Source organism: Monodelphis domestica, chromosome 4 (genome assembly GCF_027887165.1).
Source record: "Monodelphis domestica isolate mMonDom1 chromosome 4, mMonDom1.pri, whole genome shotgun sequence".
In the NCBI taxonomy this organism is placed as follows: Eukaryota; Metazoa; Chordata; class Mammalia; order Didelphimorphia; family Didelphidae; genus Monodelphis; species Monodelphis domestica.
Genome location: NC_077230.1, coordinates 367,059,254 through 367,076,335, shown reverse-complemented (window position 1 = coordinate 367,076,335; position 17,082 = coordinate 367,059,254). Strand labels below are relative to the sequence as shown.

General features: G+C 37.8%; 1 protein-coding gene across 5 annotated transcripts in view; it reads left to right on the top strand.

The window, feature by feature from the left end:
* The window catches only part of TRIT1 (tRNA isopentenyltransferase 1), a 92,070-nt gene that overhangs the window by 38,878 nt on the left and 36,110 nt on the right, over positions 1–17,082 (top strand). For 4 of the 5 annotated variants that reach the window (XR_008911487.1, XM_056795209.1, XM_056795212.1 and 1 more), the window contains one exon: positions 16,015–16,157. The exons of the other annotated variant lie outside the window; for it this stretch is intronic. Coding sequence is in view for 3 of the 4 variants with exons in the window: in XM_056795209.1 (XP_056651187.1) it covers positions 16,015–16,157 (143 nt within the window). In the remaining variant the exon portion in view is untranslated. The remainder of the gene's footprint in view (positions 1–16,014; positions 16,158–17,082) is intronic. 5 annotated transcript variants of the gene reach the window in all.

Below are 17,082 nucleotides of genomic sequence, written 5' to 3'. Positions count from 1 at the left end.
GAGCAAATTCCAATCTACTCTATGGACAATTCAAAGCATGCCTTTTAGTAAATATTTAGAACTTTTGAGTTGCTTGACCATTTCTTTTCCCGGGTCAAGTCCACTTGATCATTTAAAGTTTAACCAGACTCTTGTATAATTAGAATCTGCTCCCCAGGACTCTAAATCCCAGCATTCCACTTTCATTCTCGTCTTATGTCCTTACATTTTGTGTGTGACCCTGCTTCTCTCTTCTTTTCCCATGAACACCACTGGAAAAACTTTTCTTTACTCAGACTTTTACTTTTATCTTTTTATTTCTTCTACTTCAAGTGATTATTAATAAATCTTATAAAATAAAGTACTTGGAATTGTTGGATATTAATTTAAATCTTACACTCTAAAAGACAATCTGATAATAGACATGAGAAGAAATATATGTTTTCCAGCTCTGTTGGAATAGTCTTTACACTTCCATAGAACCCCCATGCCTAGATAATATATCATATAGACATCAAAAGGAATGTGAAGAGTAATTCACATTTGTATAATGTTTATAAACTATTTTCTTGGGAATTTTGGTAGTTTAGGTATTATAACTATCTTATAGATAAGGAAGCAAATTTCTTCTCTCTGGACCTCTGCTTCTTATCTGTAAAATGAGGGATCCAAATTAAATGAACTTAAAGAGGCCTATTAGCTTTGCAACATGGTATAGTTTTAAGATGCACTGGACTTTTGGAAAAATTGACAAATAAGGAAAATGTCTGAGGTATGCTGCAGGAAAACAGGCACACTAAATGCACTGTTGGTGGAGCTCTGAATTGGGTTATTCATTCTGGAAAACAGTTTGGAACTATGCCTCAAAAGTTGGTAAACTGGGCATACCCTTTGACCTAACTATAGTCACTACTAGACCTATAATACCCTAAAGAGATCACCGAAAGAGGGAAAGGGTCTATATATACAAAAATATTTATAGCAGCTCTTTATTTAGTAGTAAAGAAATAGAAACTATCATTTGGATGATGACCAAACAAATTATGGTATATAAATGTAATGGAATACTATTGGACTGTAAGAAATAATGAGGAAGAAGGGAAAAGGAAGGGAATGAGTATATACCACCTTCTATGTATCAGGCTCTGTGCTAAGACTATATAGTTAGTTACTGCTTTATTTGGTCCTTACATAGCCATAGGAAGTAGGTGCTGAGCCATAGGAAGTAGGTGCTGTTATTAGCCCCCCTTTTTTTAAAGGGGAAACTGAGGCAAATAAAAGTTAATTGATTTGCTCAGGGTCATACAAGTGACTGAGGCTGGATTTGAGCTCTGGATTTCCTGATTCCTGGCCTGTGAAATGTGATTCAGGTCTGTGAAAGATTTAAGAATTCTGATTAGCTTAATGACTAATCACAGTTCTGAAGCAGGAGTGGGCATATTTTTAGATCTCAAACAGTAAACAAATAACTTTGGTGGATTTGGCCCTGGAGCCTTAGTTTGCCCCTCTCCTCCTTTTTTTTTCTATTTTTTTTTAAATTTTATTTTTTAAACATTATTTTATTTGGTCATTTCCAAACATTATTCATTGGAAAACAAAGATCATTTTCTTTTCCTCCCTCCCCCCCCCTCCACCACCCCTCCCATAGCCGACGCACGATTCCACTGGGTATCACATGTGTCCTTGATTCGAACCCATTTCCATGTTGTTGGTATTTGCATTAGAGTGTTCATTTAGAGTCTCTCCTCAGTCATATCCCCTTCCCCCCTGTAGTCAAGCAGTTGCTTTTCCTCAGTGTTTTTACTCCCACAGTTTGTCCTTTGCTTGTGGATAGTGTTTTTCTCCTAGATCCCTGCAGATTGTTCAGGGACATTGCATTGACACTAATGGAGAAGTCCATCACCTTCGATTGTACCACAATGTATCAGTCTCTGTGTACAATGTTTTCCTGGTTCTGCTTCTTTCGTTCTGCATCACTTCCTGGAGGTTGTTCCAGTCTCCATGGAATTCCTCCACTTTATGATTCCTTTTAGCACAATAGTATTCCATCACCAACATATACCACAATTTGTTCAGCCATTCCCCAATTGAAGGGCATCCCCTCATTTTCCAATGTTTTGCCACCACAAAGAGCACAGCTATGAATATTCTTTTTTTTTTTTTAATATATTTTATTTGATCATTTCCAAGCATTATTCGTTAAAGATCATTTTCTTTTCCTCCCCCCCACACCCCATAGCCGACTCGTAAGTCCACTGGGCATTAGATGTTTTCTTGATTTGAACCCATTGCTTTGTTGATAGTATTTGCACTAGAGTGTTCATTTAGAGTCTGTCCTCTGTCATGTCCCCTCAACCTCTGTATTCAGGCAGTTGCTTTTCCTCGGTGTTTCCACTCCCATAGTTTATCCTTTGCTTATGAATGGTGTTTTTTTCTCCTGGATCCCTGCAAGTTGTTCAGGGACATTACACCGCCACTAATGGAGAAGTCCATTACTTTCGATGATACCACAGTGTATTAGTCTCTGTGTACAATGTTTTCCTGGTTCTGCTTCTTTCGTTCTGCATCACTTCCTGGAGGTTGTTCCAGTCTCCATGGAACTTCTCCACTTTATTATTCCTTTTAGCACAATAGTACTCCATCACCAACATATACCACAGTTTGTTCAGCCATTCCCCAATTGATGGGCATCCCCTCGTTTTCCAGTTTTGGGCCACCACAAAGAGCGCAGCTATGAATATTTTTGTACAAGTCTTTTTGTCCATTATCTCTTTGGGGTACAGACCCAGCAGTGCTATGGCTGGGTCAAAGGGTAGATATTCTTTTGTCGCCCTTTGGGCATAGCTCCAAATTGCCCTCCAGAATGGTTGGATCAATTCACAACTCCACCAGCAATGAATCAATGTCCCTACTTTGCCACATCCCCTCCAGCATTCATTACTTTCCTTTGCTGTAATGTTAGCCAATCTGCTAGGTGTGAGGTGATACCTCAGAGTTGTTTTGATTTGCATCTCTCTGATTATAAAAGATGTAGAGCACTTCTTCATGTGCTTGTTAATAGTTTTGATTTCTTTATCTGAGAACTGCCTATCCATGTCCCTTGCCCATTTATCAATTGGAGAATGGCTTGATTTTTTGTACAATTGATTTAGCTCATTATAAATATGAGTAATTAAACCTTTGTCAGAGGTTTCTATGAAGATTTTTTCCCAATTTGTTGTTTCCCTTCTGATTTTAGTTATATTGGTTTTGTTTGTACAAAAGCTTTTTAGTTTGATGTAGTCAAAATTATTTATTTTACATTTTGTGATTCTTTCTATATCTTGCTTGGTTTTAAAGCCTTTCCCCTCCCAAAGGTCTGACATGTATACTATTCTGTGTTTACCCAATTTACTTATGGTTTCCTTCTTTATGTTTAAGTCACTCACCCATTTTGAATTTATCTTGGTGTAGGGTGTGAGGTGTTGATCTATTCCTAGTCTCTCCCACACTGTCTTCCAATTTTCCCAGCAGTTTTTATCGAATAGTGGATTTTTGTCCCAAAAGCTGGGATCTTTGGGTTTATCGTATACTGTCTTGCTGAGGTCGCTTTCCCCCAGTCTATTCCACTGATCTTCCTTTCTGTTTCTTAGCCAGTACCAAATTGTTTTGATGACTGCTGCTTTGTAATATAGTTTTAGGTCAGGGACTGCAAGGCCCCCATCGTATGTGTTTTTTTTCATTATTTCCCTGGATATCCTTGATCTTTTGTTCTTCCAAATGAACTTTGTTATGGTTTTTTCTAAATCAGTGAAGAAGTATTTTGGTAGTTCAATGGGTATGGCACTAAATAGATAAATAAGTTTGGGTAGGATGGTCATTTTTATTATATTGGCTCGTCCTATCCATGAGCAGTTAATGTTTTTCCATTTGTTCAGGTCTAGTTTTAGTTGTGTGGCGAGTGTTTTGTAGTTGTGTTCATATAGTTCCTGTGTTTGTCTTGGGAGATAGATTCCTAGGTATTTTATTTTGTCTAAGGTGATTTTGAATGGGATTTCTCTTTCTAGTTCTTGCTGCTGAGCTGTGTTGGAGATATATAGAAAAGCTGATGATTTATGTGGGTTTATTTTGTATCCTGCAACTTTGCTAAAGTTGTTGATTATTTCAATTAGCTTTTTGGTTGAATCTCTAGGATTCTTTAAGTAGACCATCATGTCATCCGCAAAGAGTGATAACTTGGTCTCCTCCTTGCCTATTATGATGCCTTCAATTTCTTTATCTTCTCTAATTGCTACTGCTAGTGTTTCTAGTACAATGTCAAATAGTAGGGGTGATAATGGGCATCCTTGTTTCACTCCTGATCTTATTGGGAATGCATCTAGTTTATCCCCATTGCAGATGATATTAGCTGTTGGTTTTAGATATATACTGTTTATTATTTTTAGGAACGACCCTTCTATTCCTATGCTTTCTAGTGTTTTTAATAGGAATGGGTGTTGTATTTTATCAAAGGCTTTTTCTGCATCTATTGAGATAATCATGTGGTTCTTGCTAGTTTGCTTGTTGATGTGGTCAATGATGTGGATGGTTTTCCTAATGTTGAACCAGCCCTGCATCCCTGGTATGAATCCTACTTGATCATGGTGAATGATCCTTCTGATCACTTGCTGGAGTCTTTTTGCTAGTATCCTATTTAAGATTTTTGCATCTATATTCATTAGGGAGATTGGTCTATAGTTTTCTTTCTCTGTTTTTGACCTGCCTGGTTTTGGAATCAGTACCATGTTTGTGTCGTAAAAGGAGTTTGGTAGAACTCCCTCTTTGCTTATTATGTCAAATAGTTTGTATAGTATTGGGGTTAACTGTTCTCTGAATGTTTGATAGAATTCACAGGTGAATCCATCAGGCCCTGGGGATTTTTTCTTAGGAAGTTCTTTGATGGCTTGATGGATTTCAATTTCTGATATGGGATTATTTAAGAATTCTATTTCCTCTTCTGTTAGTCTAGGCAGTTTGTATTTTTGTATATATTCATCCATTTCTCCTAAATTGGTGTATTTGTTGCCATATAATTGGACAAAGTAATTTCTAATGATTGCCTTAATTTCCTCCTCATTGGAGGTGCTGTCCCCCTTTTCATCTTTAATGCTGTGAATTTGCTTTTCTTCCTTCCTTTTTTTAATTAGATTGACCAGTACTTTGTCTATTTTGTTTGTTTTTTCAAAGTACCAGCTTCTTGTCTTATTTATTAAATCAATAGTTCTATCACTTTCGATTTTATTAATTTCTCCCTTAATTTTTAGGATTTCTAATTTGGTTTTCTGCTGGGGGTTTTTAATTTGATCGCTTTCGAGTTTTTTCAATTGCATTTCCAATTGATTGATCTCTGCTCTCCCTTGTTTGTTAATATAAGCTTTCAGGGATATGAATTTGCCTCTGATTACCGCTTTGGCTGCATCCCAAAAGGTTTGAAAGGATGTTTCGCCATTGTCATTTTCCTTGATGAAATTATTAATTGTTTCTATGATTTCTTCTTTAACTAAACGGTTTTGGAGTATCATATTGTTTAATTTCCAATTGGTTTTAGATTTGGTTTTCCATGTACCAGTACTAATCATTATTTTTATTGCCTTGTGATCTGAGAAGGCTGCATTCATTATTTCTGCTTTTTTGCATTTGTGTGCTATGTTTCTGTGACCTAATGTATGGTCAATTTTTGTGAATGTGCCATGTGGTGCTGAGAAGAAGGTGTATTCCTTTTTATCCCTATTTATTTTTCTCCATATGTCTATTAATTCTAATTTTTCTAAGATTTCATTCACTTCTTTTACCTCTTTCTTATTTATTTTTTGATTTGATTTATCTAAATTTGATAATGGTTGGTTTAAGTCTCCCACTAGTATGGTTTTATTGTCTATTTCTTCCTTCAATTCGCCTAGTTTCTCCATTAGAAATTTGGGTGCTATATTATTTGGTGCATACATGTTGATTAATGATATTTCCTCGTTGTCTAGAGTCCCTTTTAACAAAATATAATTACCTTCCCTATCCCTTTTGATCAGGTCTATTTTTGCATTGGCTTTATCAGATATCATGATTACCACTCCTGCCTTCTTTCTATCAGTTGAGGCCCAGAAGGTCTTACTCCATCCTTTAATTCTGACCTTGTGGGTGTCAACCCGCCTCATGTGTGTTTCTTGAAGACAACATATGGTAGGGTTTTGGATTCTAATCCATTCTGCTATTCGTCTACGTTTTATGGGTGAGTTCATCCCATTCACATTCAAAGTTATGATTGTCATTTGTGGACTCCCTGGCATTTTGATTGCCTTCCCTAATTCTAACCTTTTCTTCTTCGGCTCTACCTTTTAGTCCAGTGATTTACTTTGAATCAGTCCCCCTTGTCCCCTCCCTTGATGCTTCCCTTTTTAGTCCCTCCCTTTTTCTTCCCTCCCCCTCCCCCCTCTCTTTCCCTCCCTTTTTGTTCTCCCTCTCCCCCTCTCCCCCTTGGTTTTCCCTTCTCCTTACCCTTGTTGGGTAAGATAGAATTCAAGATCCCAATGGATCTGGATGTTTTTCCCTCTCAGAGTTGATTTCCCTGAGATTGAGGTTTAAGTAACCCCCCCCCCCCTCTCTTCCTCTCCTTCTTATAGGAGTTTTCTTCCCCTCCCCTTCCCATGTGAATCTTTGTGTGAGAACGATTATTCTATTTGGTCTTTCTTTACCCCCTATTTATACATTACATTTTCCCCACATATTAGCATACATAGATTGATATAAATGTGGTCCTTATAGAAGAGAGTTTGAGTAAAAGAAGAAGATAACATTTTTCCCCTTTCCTTAATATTTACCTTTTCAGGTATTCCTTGCTCTTTGATTTTCGGTATCAAACTTTCCACAGAGCTCTGGTCTTTTCTTTGCAAAAAGTTGGAAGTCTTCTATTTTGTTGAATGCCCATACTTTCCCCTGGAAGTAGATAGTCAGTTTTGCTGGGTAGCTGATTCTTGGTTGGAGACCCAGCTCTCTTGCCTTTCTGAAGATCATGTTCCATGCCTTACGATCATTCAGAGTAGAACTTGCAAGGTCTTGTGTGACCCTGATTGGCATTCCTTTATATCTAAATTGTCTTTTTCTGGCTTCCTGTAGGATTTTTTCTTTTGTTTGATAGCTTTGGAATTTGGCAATTACATTCCTGGGAGTTGTCTTTTGGGGGTTTAGTGTAGAAGGTGTTCTGTGAGCTCTGTCAGTGGCTGTATTGCCCCCTTGTTTTAGAATCTTTGGGCAATTTTCTTTGATTATATCTTGTATCACCATGTCCAGTTTGGTGTTTATTTCTGGCTTTTCTGGGAGTCCAATTATTCTTAAATTTTCTCTTCTCCCTCTATTTTACAGATCTATCACCTTGTCGGTGAGATATTTTATGTTCTCTTCTAATTTCTTGGTGTTTTGGCTTTGCTTTATTAGTTCTTGCTTTAAAGCCTGGTTTTCTTTTACAGTTTGGTCAAACTGGTTTTGTAGATGCATGAATTTCTTTTGCATTATTTCCCACTTTTCCTCCCAGAGGGCTTCCATCTTTTTGGTCATTTCTGATTCAAATTCTTCATGGGTTTGTGGAGAGTTTCTATTTCCTTTGGAAGATTTTGGAGAATTTTCTTGTATATCTTCTTCTATCTGCTCTGTATTTTGTATTTTGGCTCCATAGAATGTGTCCAAAGTCGCCCCTTTCTTCTTATTTTTCTTGGTATTTTGGGGCTTCTGTGCTTCTGTGGACTTTGTCATCTCTGAATGTGGAGGATTAGCTTTTCTTATCTCTGGTGATCCGAGGCTTTAGTCCTGGGCAGATGTTGGTTCTAAGAGCTTTCCCTGGGTTAAACTGAATATGCCTCACTGGAGCTGGAATGGAAGGGTCGGACCACGAGGCCACACTCTCCCCCCAGCTCGCTTTCAGGAAGTTGCCTTCAGAATCGCTGGCCGTGAGGCTGTTAAGTCGGCCTGCGGGGGGGGGGGGGGGGGGGGGGGGGGGGGGGGGGGGATGGGCTGCAGCTTTCCCAAGCTCTAGGGCAAGGACTTTCACTGAGACTTGGATAGCAGGATCCAGCCCCTGAGGCTGTCTTGCCCGCCCTGAGGGTTGCTGTTGTTTAGACCAGCTCTCTGCAGCGGAAGCCCCAAGCAGTAACTTTCACTGGGACTCGGGTAGAAGGCCCTGAGGGTTCTGCTCTCTGAGCCCGGCTGGGCTGTGGCTTCCGGGAGCCTTGGACTCTGCGCTCCTACCCCTGAGGTCCGAGTGATCTCGGGTTCTGGCTTTTGAGGGGAGCCGTACCTTTTGAACCGGGTCCAGGTCCAGGAGGGGGGTTCCCAGGGTCTGTGCTGTTGATCGTTTTGAATTTCGGCGCCTTAGGAGCTTATATTTTGAGATCGGTCGGGAAGGGTTTTCCGGAGATCTGAGCTTTAGCTTTCTCTAAGCCGCCATCTTAACCGGAAGTCCCCTATGAATATTCTTGTACAAGTCTTTTTCCTTATTATCTCTGGGGTACAAACCCAGCAGTGCTATGGCTGGATCAAAGGGCAGACAGTCTTTTATCACCCTTTGGGCATAGTTCCAAATTGCCCCCCAGAATGGTTGGATTTATTCACAACTCCACCAGCAATGCATTAGTGTCTCTACTTTGCCACATCCCCATCAGCATTCATTACTTTCCATAGCTGTCATGTTAGCCAATCTGCTAGGTGTGAGGTGATACCTCAGAGTTGTTTTGATTTGCATCTCTCTGATTATAAGAGATGTAGAACACTTTTTCATGTGCTTATTAATAGTTTTGATTTCTTTGGCTGAGAACTGCCTGTTCATGTCCCTTGCCCATTTATCAATTGGAGAATGGCTTGATTTTTTTGTACAATTGATTTAGCTCTTTGTAAATCTGGGTAATTAAACCTTTGTCAGAGGTTTTTATGAAGATTGTTTCCCAATTTGTTGCTACCCTTCTGATTTTAGTTACATTGGTTTTGTTTGTACAAAAACTTTTTAATTTGATGTAGTCAAAATTATTTATTTTACATTTTGTGACTCTTTCTAAGTCTTGCTTGGTTTTAAAATCTTTCCCTCCCCAAAGGTCTGACATGTATACTATTCTGTGTTCACCTAATTTACTTATAGTTTCCTTCTTTATGTTCAGGTCATTCACCCATTCTGAATTTATCTTGGTGTAGGGTTTGTGAGGTGTTGATCCAAACCTAATCTCTCCCACACTGTCTTCCAATTTTCCCAGCAGTTTTTATCAAATAATGGATTTTTGTCCCCAAAACTGGGGTCTTTGGGTTTGTCACCTCTCCTCCTTTCTAAAGGATTGTGGATGAAATATACCTCGGACTTCCTCCTAGAGAAGATAAGGATTCAGGCTGCAAAATGAGATAAAAGATTTTTTTGATGCTTCCAGTATGGGGATTTGTTTAAGATTATGGCTATTTGTTGCAAGGTGTTCTTTTTTCCCCTTTTTTGGTGGAGGTGAAGATATGAGGGGGAGAGAGATTTTTGTTAAATAAAAATTGTTGTGAGTCATTATTGTTGAAAGAAAGGGAAAGACAAAAAGAAGAGTAGGATAAGATACTAATTGGATTTACTTTTCTCGTTGACTTAGGGGTAGAATTAGAAAATGCTAGAGCTGAGTGGGACATTAGTCCAAGCCCTTCATGTTACAGATAAGAAAACTGAGACTGAGGGCAGCTGGATGTTCAGTAGATTGAGAGTCAGGCCTTAGAGATGGGAGGTCCTAGGTTCAAATCTGGCCTCAGACATTTCCTAGCTGTGTGACCCTGGGCAAGTCACTTGACCCCAATTGCCTAGCCCTTACCACTCTTATGCCTTGGAGCCAATACACACAGTATTGACTCTTAAGATGGAAGATAAGGGTTTAAAAAAAAAGAAAGAAAGAAAACAGACTCTTAGAAAAGCAAAATCCCCAAGGTCATATGACTAGTAAAAGTAACAGATTTGGGAATAGTTCTCAGCTCTCTGGAATGCCCTTGTCTTTCAAACTAGAAACATTTTTTGCTTTGAAAGTTTCAAAGAGCCATACAGTTCATACCCACAATATTTTTTGAACATTTATAGAGAAGGTCCACTAAAGAAGACATATTAAAAGAAAAGCACTGGCTTGATAATGCTAAGATACGGTGATCAATACTGTCAGACACAAGATAAGTTGTAGTTAGAAGGTGACCCTTCTTATTGAAGGTCTGTTTTTAAAAATTACTCTATTTCTTATTTCCCCATTTTCTAACTATTTCTGCTGGAGATAATTTTCTTTGCTAAAATTAAATTCAGTAGTCATTTACTACATTATTTTTCTATTGTTTTCAGAAATATCACTATTGAATTCTAGATGAAAACTTATAGTAGCCAAGAGCACACACCCTTTTCTTTTCTTGCCAACATTTTTTGAATATTTTAATAATACTTCCTTACATCTCTCTCCAGACAGTCACTTCTTGCCAAGATTTTGGGAATCTTCTGCCTCACATGTCTGTCCAATTCCTTACCCATAGGCTGCCCCTGTACTCTTTTGACAATTATTTTGTGACATTTTGCAATTCAGATTATTTTCTCCCTCTCCTCCTCCCCAAGACAGTTAAGTACTCATATCACTTATTTCTGTATTCCCCATGCCTTGACAGAACACACACACACACACAAAGTGAAATATGGTGTGCTTTGATCTAGTTAGATTTCAACAGTTCCTTCTTTGGCTGTGGATAACATTATTCATCATGAGTCCCCTGTGAATATCTTGGAAACTTGCTTTTAGATAATAGTATAGGTCTTCTTAAAGTTGATCATTGTATAGTATTTCTGTTACCTTATATGACTAATGTTCTGGTTCTGCTCACTTCATTTTGTATCACTTCATATAAGTCTTTCAAGGTTTTTCTGTGCAAATAGATCCCTTTCCCTTATCTCTAATCTCTTTAGGATACAGACCCAGTGGTGGTATTGCTGGACCAAAGGTCCTTTGGGTATGCTTCCATATTGTTCTCCATAATGGTTGAATGAGTTAATGGTTCTACCAAAAATGCATTAGTGTTTCAGTTTTCCCACATCTCCTCCAGCATTTACTATTTTCCTTTTTGGTCATATTAGCCAGTCTGATTAGTATAAGTTGGTATCTCATAATTGTTTTAATTTGTATTTTTCTCTAGTCAGCTGTGACTTGGAGCATTTTTTCATATGACTGGATAGGTTTTTTTTTCTTCCTCTTGAGAACTGCTTGTTCATATTTTTGATGGTTTATTGATTGGGAAAGGCTTTGTATTCTTATCAGTTTGACTCTGAGAAATGAGGCTTTTGTCAGACATTTGCCATAAAAAAAATTTTCCCCCAGTTGTTTCCCAACCAAGATTAGGTTGCATTGGTTTTGTTTGTACAGACACTTTTTAACTTAATGTAATTAAAATTATCTATTTCATTTTATAATATGTGTTCTATGACTTATTTGGTCATAAATTCTTCTCTTATCCTTAAGTCTGATAGGTAAACGTTTCCATGTTCCTCAAATTTATTTATGGTATTCCATTCATTTCTAGATACAGTATCCATTTTGACTTTATCTTGGTGTATGGTATGAGATGTTGGCCAGGCCAGTTTTCCCAGAGCTTTTGTCAAATAGTGAGTTTTTCCCCCAGTAGCTTGGATCTTTGGGTTTATTGAATATTAGAGTTACTATGACCATTAACTACTGTGTTTTGATTTTCTAACCTATTCCATTGATCTGTTTCTTAGCTAGTACCAGATTGTTTTGGTGATTACTGTTTTATAGTATAGGCAGGTTTGGGTATCTGGCAGGGAGGTTTGTATAGGCTGTTAAGAGTATAGACATCCTGAAACTGGCTAGGGTTCCTTTCCTTTTTTTTTTCTTCTGTTAATTACTTCGATATTCTTGACCTTTTGTTTTTCTAGATAATTTTTTTTCTAGTTCTAGCAAATAATTTTTGGTTTGTTTGATTGGTATTATATTGAAAGGGTAAATTAATTTAGGTAGGATTGTGATTTTTATTATATTGGTTTGGCCTATCCATGAACAATTAGTCTTTTTCTAATTCTTTAGGTTTGACTTTGTGTCTCAAGTGTTTTATAGTTACTGGGTTTGTTTTAGTAGGTATATTCCCTGTTATATTATCTATAATGATCTTAAATGGAATTTCCATTTCTTTTGCTTTTCAGCTTTTGTTGTTGGTAAATAGAAATGTTGATTCATTTGGGTTTGTTTTGTATCCTGCAACTTTGCCAAAATAGTTAATTGTTTCTATTTGCCCCTGTGATCTTAACAGTTTCTTGCTGTGATCATGTCATTACTCTATTCCAAAACCTTCAGGCCCCCTATTGCCTTCCAAATAAAGGAGGAACAAAAAAAGTGGCTCTAACTTTTTGTACAAACCTTCAGACTCTTTTTATGAACATGATTATTCCCTGTTCTTCACTTTGTGATCCATCTCAATTGGCCTTCTTTTTCTCTTTAAAAACAAAAACAAAAAACACAATCTAACTTTCCATTTTAGGATCAGACTTGTGTATTGGTCCTTAGGCAGAAGAGCAGTAAGGACTGTGGGGATCAAGTGACTAGCCCAGAGTCCCTTGGAAGTGTCTGAGGCCAAATTTGACCCAGGGTCTCCCATCTCTAGGCCTGGCTCTCTAGGTGCCCCATCTTTTTTCCTCATAACTTTTCATTTCCCGTCTCTCTCTTTTTTTTTAATTTTTAAATTGCTTATCTTTGCCTTTAATATACTCTCCCTCCTTGCCTTCACCTCAGATGATATTTTCTTCCTTCATAATAAAGTTAAAATTCTACTTCTAAATGAAGCCTTTTTTGATTGACCCAACTGCCAATATCCTCTCTCCAAACTACTCTATTTTTTTGTATTTATCTCTTTTTCTATATCTAAATCTCTTTTTACTTATGTGTACTTGCTATCTCCCCCATTAGGATGTTTCCCATTAGTAAGTTCCTTGTGAGTAGGGGTTATTATTCCTGTTGTTTCCTCACCTCTTAGCACTTAGGTTTTTAAATCCATGATTGATTGGATTTTCTATACAGATTGATTAATGCACTGTCACCAGGGTGATCTCAGTGATATTTTTAATCTTTTCTTTTTTTTGAGTACTTGATTAGATAACTTTCTTATTTCAAACCCTACCTTCTTAGAATCAATACTAGGTATGGGTTCCAAGGCTGAAGAGAAGTAATGGCTAGGCAATGGGGGATTGTCATTTGCCCAGGCTAGGAAGTGTCTGAAGCCAGATCTGATCCCTGGACCTTCCGTCTCTAAACCTGGCTCTCAACCCACTGAACCATCTAGCTGACTTATAAGTTATCCCCAAATAACTTATAAGTAAGGGGAAATGTAAAGTTAGAAAAGCTTTTTAATATTTGAAGGAATCCTTGTTAATTGTATTTACTAAGGTAAATACAATCTTGAAGGATTAATCCTTTTTCAAACAAATATTTTTAGACATGTCTTTATCTGGTACCCTATGTTTGGAAAAGGGTGAGCCTCAACTTTTACTATCAGAATGACAGATAAAGACCCAGCAGACAAGATGTTCCTGTTTGGGTAGTGAGCCACTTGCTTAGTGACCTTCAAAGCAGAGTTCAGCAAAATCATGGTCCTTTCTGCATTGGTTTCAGGGCTTGGCTGCACAACTAATATGTATTAAAATGGGCAGGTGACTTAGCCTATTCCTTTGCTCTAAAAATGGAGATAATGATATTCAGACTTCCTATCTGACAGAGTAGTTGTTAAGTGCTTTGTGCCCCAGTCTAAGAAGCATTAATTGTTCACTAGTGTTGGACAAACTGAAAACTCCTGTCTTCAAAGCTTTTATGTGAAGGTTCTGGGAAGGGCTGGTAGGGGTGGGAGTGATGTGACATAGAAACAGATCAAAATATATAATGGATAATTTGGGGAAAAGCACAGAGCACTATGATGATCAGGAGGGGCTTCCCAAAGAGATGGCACATGGGTTGAGCCTGGAAAGAAGCTCGGAATTCTAAGAGGCCAGAGCTGAGGAGGGGAGTATGTTCTTTCTAGGCATGGGGGGACAGCAATGAAAAGGACATACAGGAAAGAGGTGGAGTTTATGAAATACTGTAATAGTAAGTAGACTAGTATAACTGGGAGTAATTTGAAATAAGCCTGGAAAGGTAGACTGGAGGCAGATTTTGTGATGTGCTTTAAATGTCAAGTTGAGTTGGCAAGAGGGAACTACTAAGAATTCTCAAGGGGAGAATGACAGCTTTAGGAGAATTATTTTGGCAGTTCTGTAGAGAATTGGAGAGAGGAAAGACTCAGAGCTGGGACTCTAAGGAGGTGGATGCAGTTTAGGTGAGAGCCTGAGGACCCAAACTAGAGTAGTAATCTAGTGAAAGGAGAGGAAGAAATGGGTGCCAACGATATTATGGAGGTAAATGAACAAGATTAAACAACAGTTGTATATAGAAAGAGGGATGATGGAAAGTGTGCAGAGCAGTATGATCCCAAGGTTGCAAATTTAGGTACTTGGGAAGATGATGGTACCCTCAAAAGAAATAGGTATGTTTTGATGAGGGATGAGTTTAGGAGGAAGGAGAAGTCCTGGAGTCAGACATGTGTATCTAAGATACTTTTAGGACTTCCTCCTAACAGGAAGCTGGTAATAGAAGACGAGTTTAGGAGAAAAACTGAGAACATACACCCATGAATCATCTGACTTAAAGTGATTATTTATCCCCATAGAGCAGATGAAATCACCAAAAGAAAGAGACAGAAAAGAGGGTCTAAAAGAGAGGAGGGAGTAGGGTGGGCACCCATAGTTAAAGGGTGCAATATGAATGAAAATCTGGAATAGAAGACTGAGAGGTGGTTAGACAGGTGTAGGAGGAGAACCAGGAGAAATGTTGTGAAAATGTAGGAAAGACTGGTCCAACAGTGTCTAATGCAGCTATATGGCACAATAGATAGAACCTGTAGTCAGGAAGACCTGAGTTTAAATTCAGCCCCCCAAACATTTAACTGTATGTGACCTTAGGTAAGTCACTTAATTTTTATTTGCCTCAATTTCTTCATCTGTAAAATGGGAATAATAATAATAGCATCTACTTTGCTAGTTGTGAGGATCAAATGAGATATTTGTAAGCACTTATCACAGACCCTGGCATGTTGTAGGAGGTATATAAAATGCTTGTTCCCTCTTTGCCTTAAGGCTTCAGAGAAGTCGAGTCTTGAGAATATAGGCCATCAGACTGAGTCATTGAGGGATTGTTGGTAATTTTGATGAGAGCAATAAACTTTAAATGGTTATAGAATTAAGAACTATTATTATTTGGGACCCTAACATCATTTTAGTAGACTTGATAATATATAGGTGGTGAAGTGGATAAAGTGAGCAATAGATGTTTGCAGAGGAGCAGACCTATCTGAAAACTGACTTGTCTAAATTCTAAGTAGCATTCACAAACAGTTGAAATGTCAACACATTTCAGAAGAGAGCTATTATCATGCAGAATTTCACCTTAAAATTGCCTTGTGACAAACTGAATAAACAAAACAGAATCCATTATGGAGTATTTATAGACACTCAGTCTTTGAGAACTTTTTTTAGACTCAAACTGTATACTTAATTCTGCTTTTATCATTGGAGCTAATAACCCTTATTTGATAGAAAAGCCCCTATTCCATCTGCTTCTAATATATTTAGAGCAGGGGTTCTTAACCTGGAAGTCTGTAGAGTTGTGTGGTTTTTTTTTAAGTATTTTGATAACTGTATTTTAGTATAATTGGTTTCTTCTTATAATTTAGGTATTTGAAAATCTTTTGAGAAAGGGTCCATATACTTTACCAGATTTCCACAAGGATGTTTGACAGTAATAATAAAAAAAAAGTTAAGAATTCCTGGTTTTAGGGTTACATTGAAGTCTTTGGTGCCCAAGACAGACCCCATCTGTGTTCATGTTTGGAGGAGGGGACATTTGATCTATATTGTGTGAAGGAAGCAGTTCACTTTTCTTCTTTTAATTTTCTATTCTGTAGGTATATGAGGGTCTAAATATCATCACCAACAAGGTTTCTCCCCAAGAACAGAGACTCTGCCAGCACCATATGATCAGCTTTGTGGATCCCCTTGTGATGAATTACACTGTGGTGGACTTCAGGAACAAAGCAACTGCCCTAATATCCTTTAAGAAAGCAGGCAGCTGGTTTGGGAGGACAGGGGGAGGGGGAGAGGTGGAACGATAACCAGAGACAGAAAAAATATCTCCATGTTTGATTGTAACATGCTTTACCCTGCACTGAGAAGACCTAAGGGCTTGGACTAGAAGATTCTAACAACCCTTCCAGTTCTAATTTTTGTGACTAAAGTAGTAGTAAAAATTGACATTTCTCTAATGCAAACAACAACAATGTGCAAAACAGTTTTACTCTTGGTGGATTACCCTACAAGATCCTATTCAGATCCCCAAAGCTTTGAGAAGAGCAGCTGAAGAATAGTGAATAATAAATAGTATATTCATGAAGGCTGTTTTTACCAAATTGTTTTTAATTCGTACCATCCTCACCATGACTCTTCTCCACCCTTAACTCCAAATAAAATAACATATACTTTTGAATTGTTTGGGGGGAAACAGATATAACACAATGAATTAAATAGTTTTTCCAAATTTACTTTTCTGAAATAAAGTTATTGCTGAAGTAAGGTTGTCTCCCAAAGTATCAAATGTGGCACAAAGGGGAAAACCAATCCAAATGAGCAGAAAGACTAAGAAACCCTTTATTGAATGCCACACTGTGATCTTATAGATGTCATTTCCTGTCACTGGTCCTCATTTTTCTCATCTGGGAGGATTGGATTGAATTATCTGTAAGGTCTTTTCCCCCTAGAAATCTATCCTCTTTAAGCCATAACATTGGAATGAAGATACTTATCTTTGGTTGCTTCACAGATTAGATGTTAACTTTTTATTTTATTTTTTCAGCCCTTACCTTCCATCTTAGATTCAATACTGTGTATTGGTTCTAAGGCAGAAGAGTGATAAGGGCTAGGCAGTAGGGGTTAAGTGACTTGCCCAGGGTCAGGGTCACACAGCTAGGAAGTGTCTG